This window comes from Pleurodeles waltl, chromosome 2_2 (genome assembly GCF_031143425.1).
Source record: "Pleurodeles waltl isolate 20211129_DDA chromosome 2_2, aPleWal1.hap1.20221129, whole genome shotgun sequence".
Lineage (NCBI taxonomy): Eukaryota > Metazoa > Chordata > Amphibia > Caudata > Salamandridae > Pleurodeles > Pleurodeles waltl.
The window spans coordinates 213,731,582-213,750,266 of record NC_090439.1 but is presented as its reverse complement, the minus strand read 5'-3'; the positions used below and the strand labels follow the sequence as shown (position 1 = coordinate 213,750,266).

General features: G+C 41.7%; 1 protein-coding gene across 1 annotated transcript in view; it reads right to left on the bottom strand.

Moving 5' to 3' along the window:
- The window catches only part of DNAH5 (dynein axonemal heavy chain 5), a 4,110,061-nt gene that overhangs the window by 503,389 nt on the left and 3,587,987 nt on the right, over positions 1-18,685 (bottom strand). Inside the window, exon 65 of the mRNA XM_069219645.1 lies at positions 12,712-12,894. Coding sequence (XP_069075746.1) covers positions 12,712-12,894 — 183 coding nt within the window. The remainder of the gene's footprint in view (positions 1-12,711; positions 12,895-18,685) is intronic.

The window sequence follows — 18,685 nt, the reverse complement described above, 5'->3', positions numbered from 1 at the left end:
TATGAGTGAACCTCACTAGCACAGCCTGTTAGTACAATCAGTTGCAATATAACACGAAAGGGGGTTACCTGGAGTTTTTGTGGGGAAGCAGGTTGGGGGCATGGTGTAGGTGATGCTTCTCATGACGTGGCTTATTTGGGGAACAAGGGTAGGCTAAAATCCATTATCAAAACCAAGTTTCCCATTTCTATTGTTTTTGTGAGCACTGGCATGATAAGAGATAGCAGTTCTTCTAATCTCAGAATGACATTATATCCATTTTGGATTAGTTAATTTTAATCCTTCTGGACAATAAAAGCGGTCTAAATCATGGAGACATTGGGCCCGATGTACGACGCGATTTTGCGGTTGCAAAAGGTGAATTTTGCCTTTTGAGACGGCAAAATGGCCTTTTCTAATGTACCATCCCTATTTTGTGAGCTGGCATGCAAATAATTTGCAAAATAGGGACACTTCTGGCAATTAGGAAGGGGCATCCAGAGAGTGTCCCTTCCTAATTGCAAGTCGCAGTGGCATGTATGATTGTTTTCTGAAGGCAACTGCAATCACAAAACAATTGCAGTTACTACCAATTTCAAGGGGTCCCCTTCTCCTTTGTCAATGGAAGCAAAAATGTTTATTCAGAGCAGGTAGTGGTCCCATGGACCACTATGGTCCCCATATGGTAATGGTCCCCATAAAAGGAAAAAAAAGAGAGAGATCGTCATTGCAATAACGTTAAAGTGTTACACTAGCAAGATTTTGTTTCAAAGTTATAGTTACGTTTTGAACCTCTAAAAAAAAAAAAAAAAAAACACAGTGTCTTCTCGCCTACTGGTATAGCTATTGTACTGTCACTCAGTAGGTTAAAGGGTCAAATCCTGGTATCTCATGCACTGTGTCTGTTTATTTACTAGTTTTTTTAATGTTAAACCTTCTTAGCGATATTGAAGTCTTCTTTCACCAACAAACTCTTTAGATTACTCCTTAGTGTATAGCTTCCAGACATAACTCTGACATTCAAGCCATAGTCTAGTAGTGGATAAGGTCTCTGACCCTCACATTTAAGGTTGAGGGCTCCAGTCTTAGCGTGTCTCTGGTAGTTTGCCTAATTTAATTTATTTTCAACTTCAATCGTTTAAGGTATATACTGAAAGGTGATCTCACTCTTTTTACTTGATTACTTTTCAGTTTGTCCTAAAATATGTCATTCTAACGATATCATTGATTAAAGTTTGAAAAAACTCTCTGGATGGTTAGATGGAGTTGGCTGCAAGGCCTAGCTGCTATTGAGCGGGGTTGGATGGTTATAGGGGCTGGCTGTAGGCCAACCCCTGCTGTGCACAGCCAGAGGCAGTGCGCCACACAGAGTTGGGTGGTTATAGGGAGTGGTTGCAGGGCCTGGTGGAAGTTCAGGCTTTGCAGCCAACTCCCACTGTGCACAGCCGACAGTTACAGGACCGTTATAGTTAGGCTCACATTTTAAACATACAAAACCATAGAAATTCACCAGTTAGAGCTATCTCAAGTAACTATACCTTGTGCCCTAAGGTAACTATTTCGCCATGCACTGTGTTTACAAACATGTGCTCATAGAGCACCATAGCTGTATAGAGGTATTTTGTATTCAAGAGCAATTCTATATGCAAGTGACAGTTTAACTGTGTGATGAGCACATGCCACACAAGCTTTTTAGTTCTGCAGAAAACGTTTTCTCCAGGGGAAAGATTCTCTCTAGTAGATACTAACATTTGTGAGGATGCTTGAGTTTTTATACAGCATCATTTCAGCATGACAATTTCTACTTAACACAGAAATGTTTGTACACCAGATACTAAGCTATGTATTTGTGCTAGGTTTGCTAGACAAGATGAGCTCTCTGTATGTTCTTTAGCACCTCGAGATCATGGTTACGTTTAGCAAATAGTGTTTTATGTCAACTGTTGCACAAAGTGCACACCATTCTCAGATTTTGTTTAATACTGTGTTATGTATTTATCATGAGTTTCACTGTCTGGAAACATTGTGGTACAGAGTTAACTCTCTCCTTAGAGTGAATACTGTTTACAATGCGTACTCACTTCTCTACTCATATTAACTTTACTTCTCAATATAGGCTAAGGGAGTGTCAGTGGTTTGATACAGATTAAAGGTGTATGTAGTAGGCAATGTTTTTTACTGGCATTCACTGTTTTGGCTTCCTCTCAACAACTGTATAGATATTGAACACTGCAGTTAATTAATGTTTCCCATATATCCATGGTTGATTGTTAATTTGATCTATGCTACCAGTAAAGTGCATGCTATAGGCTCAATGTGGCATATGATGCTTGTTTTCAACATTTAGGTGAGTTGTATCTGTGGTGGCAGTAGTAATGGGTGAATTTTCTCCTAAGCCATATTGTCCTTACTATCAGGCCTCTATTGTCATACTAATGTATAGAGCAATATGAGTGAAAGTGAAGTTTGGATGAAGACATCTCAAATTACATAACTGATGACATCAGTGATGTCATAAATGATGTCACAGAACATGTCATGAGAGATGTCATATTGTCGTGGATCCATTTTAGTCTTGTTCTGGCACATATATTCTAGCTTAGCCAAGGCCTGCAGTCTTCCCCCTTTTACCTAGATAACACGTTCTGTTTTTATTTATTAATTTTAGAATAGCCTTCTTTCAGCTGTGGTGTTTTATTTTCCTAATCCGTTGTCATTTAGTGAACACGTTAGTACTTCTGTCATAGATTACATTTTTCCAATGTGTTGCTTGCCCCAGGGTTGACAAGAACAGAATGAGAACGGCACAAGATAATGTTTGGTATTGCTGCCACAAAACTGTGAAAACAGTCTAACACCTAGGAAGACGTACATGTCAGGTCTACTTAGCAGAACAAAAACATGTTTACCTATATAAAAACCATGTGCGCCAAGGGTCGTTTGAGGGGTCCTTCCAGCCAGGAATTTTCACTGATGCTTCATGCCATTTTACAGTCCACCTCAGTCTCGTTTCTATAGCCACATCATGAGATAGAGGACAGACCCTTGTGCCAAGGTAACGGGAGTGGGTGCGCCTCTGAAGAGACAGATTCGGCTAACACTGCCATGCTCTCGCTATAGACTAGAGATTAGGCATTAGGTAGGAATAATTTATCTATGTACATTGTAATATGTTGGGGTTGTTTATGTTTACATCTCTGTCACAATCCTAATTTTATTATGTGTCATTATCCTCATTATTGTAGCTCATGCATTTTATCGTAGATTGCAGTCTTTTCAATAAATCTATTGAAAACTATCCTGCATCTCCTTCTTTGCCTGTGTTTGTGTACAAGACTCATTGCTGATGAAAGAAATGGGTATGACCCATTCACCACAACTCTGCTGAGAATTCATTAGAATGTAATGTACTGGACTGCCACAAATCACCTTCACGCTTTGTGTTCGGATGACTTATTGCTACCAAGTTGGTAGGGTTGGGCCGGCAGCTGCTAAACTAGTGTGGGAGAAACTAAGTCACCCACAAGTGGTGGTGCTGCTGCCCCAAGTCCAGCAGTTTAATGGAACCACGGGAGTCATGCAACAGCATGTAATAAGCAGTGCATGGCGGGGACCCAAGATATAGTTAGCCCTGCTAACTATAACTGTTGAATGCCTGTTTTTTGTTGTTGTATAAAACGTTAACCTTGTCAGTGAGAAATTCACCTAAATATAAATTTAGTTTAAGTTTTGGGTTTTTCAGTGAATTTCTAGGTTTTTATTTTTAAACTAAATAAATTGTTTTTGAGAGTGCATATAGAATGATTTCATAACATATGTTGTGTTCAGGCGTTATTTTGTAAAAAGGCTGTTTTTTTATTGTAACATAAGAGGATATGGTTCGCAGTTTGGAAAATCTTTATAAAATATGTGTGAGTATTAAACAGATTAATAGTCAATATTTCAATAGAAATTGTACATTTGCTCCAATATTTTAACTCTGATATTGAGACATGCTACCAGCAATCTTTTTATGAAGTGTCATTGCTCTTGCACGAAGCTTGCAGGACACTTGAAAGATCCTAAACTTCTACATTTCATCGAGATCTACCGTATACAGTTCTTTATCATGTTTTCAGTTATTATTTACTGCAATCTATAACAGAGTAGTGAATAAAATATCGTTGAATATGTATTCATTTATTTTTTAAATGTGATGGCTCTTGTGACACGCATTACAGGAGTTGGATGCACAATCCCCTGCGTGGACTTCGAAAGGGCTGTACTTCCTGTGTACGTCACAAGGTGTGTACATAGACCGGCCTCTCCTTCCAGACCTCTCTCTCTGATGTAGGGTGTGCGTTGTAGGGTTTGTGGAGAGACACTGGACTCTCCGCTGAGATGTGTCTTTCAGATGGCGGGTGTGCATAGTAGTGAGTGCAGCGTGGCTGCCCTTTCCTGTCAGATCTCACTTTCAGATGACAGGTGTGCGTATTAAGGTGTGTACATGGATTGGCCTCACCTGTCAGACCTGTCTCTCAGATGACAGACGTGCATAGTAAGGTGTGCACATGGACTGGCCTCTCTTTTCAGACCTCTCTCTCACATGGCAGGTGCAAGTAGTAGGCTGTGTAGTGAGAGACTAGCCTTTCCGCTGAGACCTCTCTCTTGGATGAAAGGTGTGCATAGTATGCTCTGTCCAGTGACTTCCCAACCCTGCTAACACCTCTCTCTCTGTGCATAGTAGGGTGTGGGAAGAGACTGTACTCTAATCACATCTCTTATCAAGCCAATAGGCATAACAGTAGACTTCGATAAACACCCTCTCCGGTAGACTCCTTCCCACAGTAGCAAGTGTGCATACTACAATATATTCAAAGATCACCAACTCCTTTCTACTTTTCACAATCCCATAACAGCCTTGGGAGATTGTAACCTTTTCTAGAATAACCTTTACCCATCTACTCATCACTGTACTTATCTCTTACACACTTCCTCTCACAAATAAGGACCACAATATCCATTCCTACTAACAGAGTGTATTAAGAACTCACCTATTCATTTTTACTATTCATGATCCAGCAAGAGTCCCGCAAAACTATTCATGATCCAGCAAGAGTCCCGCAAAATTGTAAAAAGGAGTTAAAAACATTATACGATTATCTTCACAGTAGTTATCTCTTGGACAACTCTCTAAATCTAGGGGGAACAGCATGCCTTTCATCCCCTTGCAATATAGGCTTCGCCATGCACAGGCATCTTTAACATTATTGATAAGAAAACTGTGCATGGGAAGGGCATGAGTTATAGTTACCTTAGGGCGCGTGTTATAGTTACTTGGAAGAACTTTAACTATCAACGCTGAATTTCTATGAATGTACGAGTAAATTCAGAACCTAACTATAATGTCCCTGTAACCTTTGTTTTTTTTCAGTGAATATATATTCACTGAAAAAATCAAAGGTTAACTCACGCCTCTGCCAGTTTTTACTTCTAATGTTTCAGTGATATTTCTATTGATGCTATAAAAGTTGTTGTGAGTGCTGTAATATTTGGGGCAATTAGCAGTAAATGCGAGGACACAAATGAAAGTTACTTGAAATAACTCTAAATATAACTGCTGAATTTCTATGGTTTTATGTGAGTAAATTCAGAACCCAACTATAACGCCCCTGTAACTTTTAAGCGTTTTAAGTGAATTTCTATGGTTTTTTAAAATTCTATTTCCTAACTATAACGTCTCTGTCACCTTTCTTTTTTTCATTTTTTTCAGTTTTTAACATAAAGTAATTTTATTTCTATACATTAATCCAATCACCACTGTGTTCAGTGGGGGTTGGCCGCAGACCTGGCCTGTGGCCAGGCCCTGCAGCCAACCCTCTAACCACCCAACCCCGCCAACCCATATAACCACCAGCTATGCACAGTGGGGGATGGACGCAGGGTCTGTATCTCTGGGTGAGAGAATAGGTGTAAGAGGGTGTCTCTGGGTGTGAGAGGGTCTATGTGGGTTTAAGAATGTCCATCTGAGTGTGAGAGTAGGTGTGTGGGAGTCTCTGAGTGCGAGATTGGGTGTGAGAGGGTCTCTGTGAGTGGATGTGTGTGTGTCTTTGTGGGATTGTGAGTGGGTGTGTGAATGTCTGAGTGGGTGTATGAGTGCCTACATGGGTCTGTAAGTGGGTGCATGAGTGTTTGAGTGAGGGTCTGAGTGCGTCTGTGAGTGGGTGTGTGAGTGTCTGTGCGGGTGTGTCAGTACCTGTGTGAATGTGAGTGAGTTGGCCACAAAGGAACCTCACCTGCCCTTTTATCCAATAAGAGTCCACAGCTTTGCACCAATATTTACTCATGTCGAGTTCTTTCTGCCTCTTTGGGTAAAAGTCCAGTATGGACTTTACACTAGAGCTGTCTAATGTAGCACAAGGAAATGTCACCAGTGACCTTGTGTGCGTTTTGGCAACATGATTGTTCTTGGTGCGTCTTTCTCTAGAGTTCTGTGATAACATGAATCCTCCTATGGAGAGGCCAACAACACTACAGAGAACCAAATAAAATAAAGATGTTTTGGTACAGATACATGTGTGACAGACTTTATTTTTAGACTACCCTTTATTCAATAGTTTTGGTAACTCATGCTGGCTGGGTACCAGCGTTTGAGAATTAGCGCCAGGCATTTTTACCTGATTGCCAACTTGTTATTGATATATATGGAAAATGTCACTTACCCAGTGTACATCTGTTAGTGGCATTAGTCTCTGCAGATTCACATGCTGTGCACATCCCACCATCTGGTGTTGGGCTCGGAGTGTTACAAGTTGTTTTTCTTCGAAGAAGTCTTTTCGAGTCACGAGACCGAGGGACTCCTCCCATTTCGACTCCATTGCGCATGGACGTCGACTCCATCTTAGATTGTTTTCCCCGCAGAGGGTGAGGTAGGAGTTGTGTATGCTAGTAATAGTGCCCATGCAATGGAGTGAATGCGTATGTACATAATGAAGTTTAAAGTAATATATTTATTTACAAATGTACAAATGTTTAAGATCTACTTCTAAACCGCTACAGGCTCCCGGGGAGGTTGGTGGGCGCATGTGAATCTGCAGCGACTAATGCCACGAACAGATGTACACTGGGTAAGTGACATTTTCCGTTCGATGGCATGTGTAGCTGCAGATACACATGCTGTGCATAGACTAGTAAGCAGTTATCTCCCCAAAAGCGGTGGTTCAGCCTGTAGGAGTTGAAGTAGTTTGAAATAATGTTCTTAGTACAGCTTGACCTACTGTTGCTTGTTGTGCAGTTAACACATCTACACAGTAGTGCTTGGTAAATGTATGAGGCGTAGACCATGTTGCTGCCTTACATATTTTGTTCATTGGAATATTTCCTAGAAAGGCCATGGTAGCACCTTTCTTTCTGGTTGAGTGTGCCTTTGGTGTAATAGGCAGTTCTCTTTTAGCTTTAAGATAGCAGGTTTGAATGCACTTAACTATCCATCTAGCAATGCCTTGTTTTGAAATTGGATTTCCTGTATGAGGTTTTTGAAAGGCGATAAATAGTTGTTTTGTTTTTCGAATTAGTTTTGTTCTGTCAATGTAGTACATTAGTGCTCTTTTGATGTCTAATGTATGTAGTGCTCTTTCAGCTACAAAATCTGGCTGAGGGAAGAACACTGGTAATTCTACCGTTTGATTCAAGTGGAACGGTGAGATTACTTTTGGTATAAATTTAGGATTGGTCCGTAGAACAACTTTATTTTTGTGTATTTGAATAAATGGTTCTTGAATGGTAAATGCTTGAATTTCACTCACTCTTCTTAGAGATATGATGGCAATTAAAAATGCAACTTTCCAAGTTAAGTATTGCATTTCACAAGAGTGCATGGGCTCAAAAGGTGGACCCATGAGTCGTGTTAAGACAATGTTGGGGTTCCATGAAGGAACTGGTGGTGTTCTTGGTGGTATAATTCTCTTTAGGCCTTCCATAAACGCTTTTATGACTGGTATCCTAAATAATGAAGTTGAGTGCGTAATTTGGAGGTAAGCTGAAATTGCCATAAGATGTATTTTAATGGAAGAGAAAGCTAGTTTAGATTTTTTCAAATGTAGTAAGTATCCTACTATCTCTTTTGCAGATGCGTGTAAAGGTTGAATTTGATTATTATGGCAGTAATAAACAAATCTTTTCCACTTATTTGCATAGCAGTGTCTAGTGGTAGGTTTTCTAGCTTGTTTTATGACCTCCATACATTCCTGTGTGAGGTCTAAGTGCCTGAATTCTAGGATTTCAGGAGCCAAATTGCTAGATTCAGCGATGCTGGATTTGGATGTCTGATCTGTTGTTTGTGTTGTGTTAACACATCTGGTATGTTTGGCAGTTTGACATGAGGTACTACTGAAAGGTCTAGTAGTGTTGTGTACCAAGGTTGCCTTGCCCATGTTGGTGCTATTAGTATGAGTTTGAGTTTGTTTTGACTCAACTTGTTTACTAGATATGGAAGAAGTGGGAGAGGGGGAAAAGCGTACGCAAATATCCCTGACCAGTTCATCCATAGTGCATTGCCCTGAGACTGATGTTGTGGGTACCTGGATGCGAAGTTTTGGCATTTTGAGTTTTCTTTTGTTGCAAATAGATCTATTTGTGGCGTTCCCCACATTCTGAAGTAAGTGTTGAGTATTTGGGGGTGAATTTCCCATTCGTGGATCTGTTGGTGATCCCGAGAGAGATTGTCTGCTAACTGATTCTGAATCCCTGGAATAAATTGTGCTATTAGGCGAATGTGGTTGTGAATCGCCCAATGCCATATTTTTTGTGTTAGGAGACACAACTGTGTTGAGTGTGTTCCTCCCTGTTTGTTTAGGTAATACATTGTTGTCATGTTGTCTGTTTTGACAAGAGTGTATTTGTGGGTTATTATGGGTTGAAATGCTTTCAGCGCTAGAAACACTGCTAACAGTTCTAAGTGGTTTATATGAAACTGTCTTTGCTGAATGTCCCAATGTCCTTGGATGCTGTGCTGATTGAGGTGTGCTCCCCACCCTGTCATGGATGCATCTGTCGTTATTACGTATTGTGGCACTGGGTCTTGAAAAGGCCGCCCTTGGTTTAAATTTATACTGTTCCACCATTGAAGCGAGATGTAGGTTTGGCGGTCTATCAACACCAGATCTAGAAGTTGACCCTGTGCCTGTGACCACTGTGATGCTAGGCACTGTTGTAAGGGCCGCATGTGCAACCTTGCGTTTGGGACAATGGCTATGCATGAGGACATCATGCCTAGGAGTTTCATTACTAATTTGACCTGTATCTTTTGGTTTGGATACATGGCTTGCATTACATTGTGGAATGTTTTGACTCTTTGTGGACTTGGAGTGGCAATTCCTTTTACTGTGTTGATTGTTGCTCCTAGGTATTGCTGTGTTTGACACGGCAGAAGGTGTGACTTTGAGTAATTGATTGAGAAACCTAGTTTGTGTAGGGTTTCTATGACATAATTTGTGTGTTGTGAACACTGTATTTGCGTGTTGGTTTTGATTAACCAATCGTCTAGGTACGGGAACACATGTATTTGCTGCCTTCTGATATGTGCAGCTACTACTGCTAGACATTTCGTAAAAACTCTTGGCGCAGTCGTTATTCCAAATGGCAACACTGGTAATGTATCCCTTGGAATACAAACCTTAGGTACTTTCTGTGTGAAGGATGTATTGGTATATGGAAATATGCATCCTTTAGATCCAGTGTTGTCATGTAGTCTTGTTGTTTGAGCTGTGGGATTACTTCTTGTAATGTAACCATGTGAAAGTGGTCCGATTTGATGTATGTATTTAATATTCTGAGATCTAGTATAGGTCTTAGAGTTTTGTCTTTTTTGGGTATCAGAAAGTACAGTGAGTAAACTCCTGTGTTTAGTTCTTGTTTTGGTACTAATTCTATTGCTTCTTTTTGGAGCAATGCTTGAACTTCTAAACCTAGAAGATTTATATGTTGTTTTGACATACTGTGTGTTTTCGGTGGGACTGTTGGAGGGAATTCGAGGAATTCTATGCAATAACCATGCTGGATAATTGCTAGTACCCAAGTATCTGTTGTTATCTCCTCCCAATGTTTGTAAAATTGGCTTAGTCTTCCCCCCACAGGTGTTATGTGATGGGGATGTGTGACTTGTAAGTCACTGCTTATTTTGAGGACTTTTGGGGCTTTGGAATTTTCCTCTATTTTTGGGGAATTATCCCCCTCTATATTGCCCCCGAAAACTTCCCCGCTGATATTGGCTTTGGTAAGTGGGCCTTGTTTGTGATGTTGTGGTTTCTGTAGGTTGTCCTCGAAACCCTCCCCTAAAAGGTGTTTTGCGAAATGTGCCTCTGCTCTGCGGGGAGTAGAGTGCGCCCATGGCTTTCGCTGTATCAGTGTCTTTCTTGAGTTTATCAATAGCAGTGTCGACTTCCGGCCCAAACAACTGCTGTTCATTAAATGGCATATTTAGCACGGCTTGTTGAATTTCCGGCTTGAAACCGGACGTGCGCAGCCATGCGTGCCTTCTTATTGTTATTGCAGTATTTACTGTCCTTGCAGCCGTATCTGCTGCATCCATTGAAGACCGTATCTGATTATTAGAGATACTTTGTCCTTCTTCCACCACTTGTTGTGCTCTTTTTTGGAACTCCTTGGGTAAGTGTTCTATCAAATGTTGCATCTCATCCCAGTGAGCTCTATCATATCTTGCCAAAAGTGCTTGTGAATTGGCAATGCGCCATTGGTTTGCTGCTTGAGCTGCAACCCTTTTGCCCGCAGCATCAAATTTGCGACTCTCTTTGTCTGGAGGTGGTGCGTCCCCCGAGGTATGAGAGTTTGCTCTATTACGAGCTGCCCCGACAACTACTGAGTCTGGTGTTAACTGCGTTGTAATATAAACAGGATCTGTTGGCGGTGGCTTGTACTTTTTCTCCACCCTTGGAGTTATGGCTCGGCCTTTAACAGGATCCTGAAAGATTTGTTTTGAATGTTTTAGCATTCCTGGGAGCATAGGTAGTCTTTGGTATTGGCCATGAGTGGAGGATAGCGTGTTAAACAAAAAATCATCCTCAATTGGTTCGGAATGCAAAGTGACGTTATGGAAAGAAGCTGCCCTTGCGATCACCTGTGTGTAAGATGTACTGTCCTCAGGAGGGGACGGCCTGGCAGGGTACGAGTCTGGGCTGTTGTCCGATACTGGAGCATCGTGAAGGTCCCATGCATCGGGATCATCTTGACTCATAGCAGTATGAGTCGGGGAGTGCATCAGTGGAGGAGTTGCTACTGGTGATGTGTGCACTGATGGTGGTGGAGACGGTGGTGGAGTTGTTTTCTTTGCCACCTTTGCCTGTGGCTCCTTGTCCTTCTCTTGAAAGGCAAGTTTTATTTTTATTTTAATTGGGGGAAGAGTAGTTATCTTCCCTGTGCCTTGATGAATGTGGAGCCTCCTTTGAGTATAGTCTGGCTCTACAGCTTGAAGTTCCTCTCCAAATCTATGTTTTTGCATTTGGGAGGACAATCATTGTTCCTCTGTATAGGAACCTGTTTTCGGCTCTGAGGCTGGATGTTTCGGAACCGAAACTTTTTCGGACGTCTTTTTAGGCTCCGAAGAAACCTTTGTAATTTTCGGCGTGGTGGTGTCTCGGTGCCGAATTTGTTCGGTGCCGCTGTCATGGCACCGAAATTTCTCGGAGCCGATGTCTCGGGTCCGAGATTGCTGTGTGGCTGTATCTCGACCGGAGTCGGATGACTTCAACACTAGCGTGCCCTTTTTTGGTGCCTTGGCTCGGTCACCTATTTTTTGGGTTAAGCCATGGCCTGTTGGCGGTTGCGTCCCCTGGGCTTTTGTTGACTTCTCGTCAGTCTTATGTTTCGACGTCTTACTCACGGTTTTCGGCATTTCTTCGGGCTCAAGCTCTTCCGAGTCCGACTCGTGGATAGAGAAAGCTTCCTCTTCGAAACGCTCTTGTCCTGTCGGCGTCGACGCCATCTGCAGTCTTCTGGCTCTTCGGTCTCTTAACGTCTTTCTGGACCGAAACGCTCGACAGGCCTCACAAGTATCTTCCTTGTGCTCTGGGGACAAGCACAAGTTACAGACCAGATGCTGATCCGTATACGGATACTTGTTATGGCATTTTGGACAGAAGCGGAATGGGGTCCGTTCCATCAGCCTTGAAGTCACACGTGGCCGGGCCGACCAGGCCCCGACGGGGGATCGAAAAAACCCCGAAGGACCACCGGAGCTCTTCAAAATTCGGTGTCGATCTGTTGTAACTAACCCGATACCGAACGCAAACAATACCGACGATTTTTCCGAGATTCTAACTAACTTTCCGACCCGAAACACAGAGCGAAAAGGAACACGTCCGAACCCGATGGCGGAAAAAAAACAATCTAAGATGGAGTCGACGCCCATGCGCAATGGAGTCGAAATGGGAGGATTCCCTCGGTCTCGTGACTCGAAAAGACTTCTTCGAAGAAAAACAACTTGTAACACTCCGAGCCCAACACCAGATGGCGGGATGTGCACAGCATGTGTATCTGCAGCTACACATGCCATCGAAGAGATATATATATATATATATATATATAGCTATACAAATAACAAGAGATTTATAATTTTGACTGTGTTCCTTGTGAACTGACCTGTCCGATGTAGCTATTACCCATATCAATGGAACACAGATGTTGTAAAAAATCAGAACCCATCATACATTTCGGGTAGTTCTTTCTTTATAACAATACCTGTTTCTCTGTAAGAATTACTCTTCCAAGCAGCTGGTCCTCCAATCCCTTCATGATAACAGTAAAATCAATTATTGAGGTTCGAGCACTTATTTCAGGGGTGTATGCCGGGTTCGGAAGCTTGGTGGTTATGTAGAGCCTGAATCCATGCATCACATCCACTTCTTTATCGCCAACCTTTACCTTTTAATGAAAAATAAAAATGTAAAGTTAGTTAGGGATGAAAAACGAAAGCTCAACACAGAGGACGATTATCATCTAACTGTAGGGGATCTAGTATCATGGTTACTCTCCACAGCACACTCCCTATTAAAAGTGTGTGTTTCTTAACTCAAGTAATTGACAGTTTAAAAATCTGCATTCGCCCATCAGTTCTTTCATGGTGGATACTATATTACTGACGTTGGACTCTGCACACCATTTTAAGCACTCTACTACATATTTTTGGTCCTGTCTCTTCTGATGTAATACCACCAAAAATCAGCAGCAGTTGGAAAAAAAGTATTACACTTGATTGACTAAAAATTACAGTATCAACCACAGGCTATGCAACTACTGACTTTGGAAAAAATTATAAAAGACATCAACTACACCCATTTCCACAGAAGCATATCTCCAGGCCAAATATATCAGTTACAGTGAACTCTACAGTTACTACATCCAACTGCAGTTCATGTATTAAGCACCCCAGGGCACGGCACAAAACCTATAATGAGGTTTACAAGGCCACGCAAGGCCACCTTACATGACCCTGCGTGACTTGGTAAATCTTGAGTAATGCAAGGCAGCACAAGTTGCTGGCTTCCGCTACTCTGTCCCAGGAAGGCATTCCTTGGGTGGAGTGTGTTTGTTCCCAAACATCCACTCCTGGATTCTGAAGCATTCACAGATTTATCAATACAGGTAAAACCTGAGAATGCGTCAAAATGCTACGCCTTCCGAGGGGAGGCATAACAAGGCAAAATATCTTTAGTTCTACTGGCTTTGTCCTCTTTCCACGTTTCTAGAGGTAGAAAGAGTTATACTCCTTAGAGGATTGTTTATGTGAAGGAAGGTGTTCCTTCTGGCACAAAAACAATCCTCCATATAATGCAGGCCCTCTTGCACCATGCTGCAAGGGTGCCTGCATTGGCACTAGGCAGTAGTTAGTGCAAAATATTTATATATAAAAGAGAAATCAACATAAGTGATGTTAGATGCTATGTATTCAAGTACACAAAGAAGGTCAGAAGGCAATGTTGGAAATGGCTCTTTCTGCGGGGTCACCCCAAACGTTTTGCCTTGTGATTCAGTTTTGCTAACTTTTTTTCCACTGGCTTTAGGATTCTGTGCACTTTACCACTGTTAACTGGTGCTAAGGTGCAGGTTCTCTGTACTCTAAAACATGGCGATACTGGCTTATCCACAATTAGCATATTTCATTTACTTGTAAGTCCCTTGTAAAGTGCACTATGTGTGCCCAGGGCCTGCAAATAAACATTACTGGTGGACCTGCAGCACTGATTGTGTCACCCACTTCAGCATCCCTTTAGACATGCCTCAGGCCTGCTACTGCACAGCCTTTGTGTGCAGTTTTAAACTGTCAGTTCTACCTGGCAAGTGCACCCACTTACCAGGCACAAACCTTCCTTTTTATTACATATAACTCATCCCTAAGGTAGGTCCTGGTTAGCCCCAAGGGCAGAGTGCAATGTATTTAAAAAGTTGGACGTGTACATTTGTGTTTAACATATCCTCGTAGTGAAAAATGATCAAATTTGTTTTTCACTACTGCAATGCCTATCTTTACCATAGGTTGACATTTGGATTGCCCTGAAGCAACCATTAAGTTTAACTTCCAACTGGGAAAACATAGAAGTTTGGAGTTTGGTGTCTCTAGACTCACAATTTAAAATGACAGCGTATGGTGAAGTTGGATTATATATTATAAGTCTGAAATGCCACTTTTAGAAAGTTGGCATTTTATTACTTTAACCATTCTGTGCTTCTGGATACACATCTGGGGTGGGAGACTGCTGGGCTTTGTGCATTCTCTCTAAACAGTCACACACAAAGGAAGCTGAGGAGTGACATTTGCATCCTGATGGCCCTTCGCCAGGCTGATGGGCCTTCCTAGGGTAGAGGGGAACGAGGAATCGACATATCTGAAAAGGGTTGTGCCTCTTCTTACACAAAAGGCTGCATAAACCCCTGTAGAGTGTCTGAAGCCAAGGAAGGAAGGGTAGAGACCTTGTTCACTTCACAGTCCTCCCCTACCTCAAAGGCTGAACTGGGTATAAGTACCTGACCCCAAACCCCACCAAGTCAGTTCACTTTTGGGACCTGAGGAGACGGTCAGGAAGAGGAGCTGCGTTGCAGGAGAGACTGGTACTTTGCTAACTGCTCTGCTGTGGTGTCCTGCTGCTTGCTGTACTGTAGGAGGGACTGCCACTCTGTTACTTGCTCTGCCGTGTTGGACTGCTGCCTAGCAGTGAGAAGGACTGGATCTTCTCTCTACAACTTTTGACGCTAAAAGTAACTCCAAGGTCTTGCTGGCCTACCCCCTGCTCAGAATTCCCAGGGCCATCAAAGACTTTGTCTCCCTATCACTGCCATTGGACTATGTAACACGTGAGTCAGACAACTGAGCTCAATAAAGATCAGTGCTTAGCTTTGCCCAAGATCCGCACTTCATTTTGTCAAAGATTGGCGCTTCATGACCAACCAGTGAGGTGATCTAGCAATGTGGGCTATAGCTGCCGCTGGACTCTGCAACTCCTGAAACTGGCAGCTGAACTCGACAAGGATCAGTGATTTGCTTTGCCCAGGAGCCACAATTCCTTTTTTCAGATCAACACTAAATGCCCAACCAGCGCTGTCATCTACCAAGTGGTGTGTGCCAATTAAAATAATTTCCTGATGTGTTGCCTAGGTGACTCGGAGTCATAGGTGACGAATGCACCTCCTCAATCTTGCTTCGGGGAAGTGGAAACTAATGCTGTGCACCAACAAGTCTGGCTTGACTGCTTGAGGGCAGCCCAGGGAGTCCTGGCGAGACACAGCCTTCTGACCAGGATAAACCACAGCAATGGGGGCTCGACCACAAAGTCGACGACCCCGCTGCTTGGCCTGGAGAAGGTACTGTGTATACGGGGACCTGCAAGGTCCCAGTAGCCAACCTGCACTCATTAAGCATGTAAGCGGTTGAAATTGCCTGAGTAACTGTTCTCGAGGGACACGTTAGAAACTTTCATTCTAGTGGCTGTTGAGCACTGTTTTAATCACAATACGGTGGGGAAGTAACTATTCCAAACCCCAGATGGGATCAGTAGTGTTTTACCCAGGCTAGCCTGACTGTTAGTAATCTGTCAATTGTGAGTGCTTCTTAAACACAGTATTTCCATTGACACCTTGGAAAGTTAATAAATTAAGTCGGAACAATTGAATTGTTGTTTTGTTATTTTAACAGTAAAAGTACTATTTTTCTAATTCAGTGAGGAGTATTTTTTGCGGTGTCTTCACTATGTTCTGTATTTTTAAATGTGCAGTAATACTTTACACATTGCCTCTTACGTTAGGCCTGACTACTCTGTGCCAAGCTACCAGAGGGCGAACACTGGTTAATTTAAGTGTGTGACTTACTTACCAGGATTGTGGTCAGGGTACCTTCCAAAAAGAGACCCATTTTCTAACAGGTAATCAAAGTAGTCAAAAAACAAATGCAGGTGTTTCATGTGAATGAAGTGCAAAAAGCTGAGCCATACGATAAAATATGTACAAACATTGAACACACAATGATTTATTGAAATCCAATGACATGAGCATTTATGTTTCAACAGTCCAACAAACAATGCTATGGATGTGCCCTAATCAATCGAAACTTCGACCCCTCAAAATAAATCATATGGTGTCTTCATCAGGACAAGAAAGAGGTGGCAACTGACAAAGGAAAATATGTGACCTATCAGTGATTCATTTCAATATACACCAAATGTATATGAGTATATCCTTAAGGAGACTGAATCTCACCTGACCAAAACAATCTGAAAAATATTCATTCATGTCAAGAGTTCAGAACCGAAAAAATCTGTAAGTCTCTTTCTAGCAGCCAATGAGTTTAACCAAAACAAAGAAAACAGAGACAAAATCATGGATCAACTCATGCACTGTGCACAAAAGAGGTCACATGAGAATGACCCTCCGACAGTCCAGGAGGTCAGGAACTTATCCAAGAAACAAACAAGAAATAATCCACCATAACCAGAGCTCGATTGGAAATCCTATTTAATGATCCAACACCCGTGTTGTAGTGAAAAAACTGTAGGCGTAATAATATGTTGTAGTGCACATCTTTGTCAATCAAGGTATCACAGAATCAGAGGAGAATAAAGTGAGATTTAGATAACAAAAAAGCTCTCATGGGAAGGTCTTGGAGACAAGAAACCAAACAGCAGTTACTTGCAGCATGCCAGTATGGAGAGTGCAGGGCCTGCCCCAAACAGTAAGCTTCTGAATAAATTAATTGGTGAAATTCGAGTGAACAGAAGCGCTGCATGCATGCATCTATAGACTAGGCTGGGTTCAGTCATGAGAAACCTCTGAGCTTTTCAGGGTGCATCTGAAAATTAGACATCGTGAATACAAAGGAATGATGTCACATGAACAGAGACTTTATGTCTAGGAGTCTAAAAGCTGAAACGCATCTCCAAATGTATTGCAGAAAAACAAAAACAGTTACTCGCTCCACTATAATGTAAACAGAGGCATCTCATCAGAATGCCTGAAAACTTAAAAGTGCAAGAATGTTTACGCATCAAAGAGCGTAAACATATTGTAGAGGGAAAGTACACAGGGCAAGTACAGCTACTCACTCCTCTGTAAAGGAGGGATATGAAAGGGGAGCCAAAAAAAAAACCAGACAGTGTGCATGCAATATAAAGTGGGAAAAATAATACATAATTATTCATTCAAATATTAGGATCAATGGAAAACAAACTCAACAATGTAGTCAATTCCTATCTGTCCATACATTTCTGGGATATATCATTGTGCATTGATGGGTGCTTTACCTTACCCCATTATGTTAGTGATGAAATGGCTCCAGTCATCCTGTGTATTCTAGTCCTAGGCCCTCGATATACATCCGTGAAAAAGTGTTGTCCAGAGATTTTCATTTTTGATTTGTGTTTTTTAATCATTAGAGAAGTAATTTAGCTTGGGTAGAAATTGTTAATCCTGGCGTATTTCTTCTGGATGACATTTTTAAAAATGCCGGATGTGTTGCAGTGATGATGTAATATTTCAGGAACCATTCTGGTGTCAAAACATAGGTTTTGGGGGTGAAGTAGTCTTATAGAGACAGAAATAACTCCTCAGAGCAACCCTTCTGCCATTTTTCAAAATGGCAGCTCTATAATGATGTGTTTTAGATGTGTTTTAGCAATCATTTTTGTAATTTATTTTAATATTTTTTTGTTTCAGGCTTTCCGTTGATTCAAATTCGTGAACATGAGCGAAGCAGAGTGTAGCACAGACTCTTAACCTCCTGACGAGAGTGTTGCTAACTACAAAATCTGAGGACTCCTTCAACAAAGAAAAATGTATAATATGCCAAACAAATCCGAAAGAAAAGCTAATATCAACTGCGGCTAGACAGACGGGAGTTTGAGATTCTGCAGAAATATGGCAAGACAAAGTTCACAAAAGATTGAAACTGATGGGTGAAGTGGATCAAATATTTTACCATTACAGGTCAAAAAAATGGGAAAAAGCCTAAAAAAAGTTGGCAAAAATAGCAGAAACCAGTCAATCACAAGAATCCAAGTCTTCTGAGAAAGCGACAACAACCAAACCCAATACCCTTCCACTTAGAAGATCAATGGCTACCCCTCCTCCACCTCCAAAAACTGATCAGAAAGCAGAGAATCTTCAATGTGTTACCTGTGGTTAAGCTAGAACAAGGGCCAAAGGGATTGACAAAATAAAGTACGGAGTA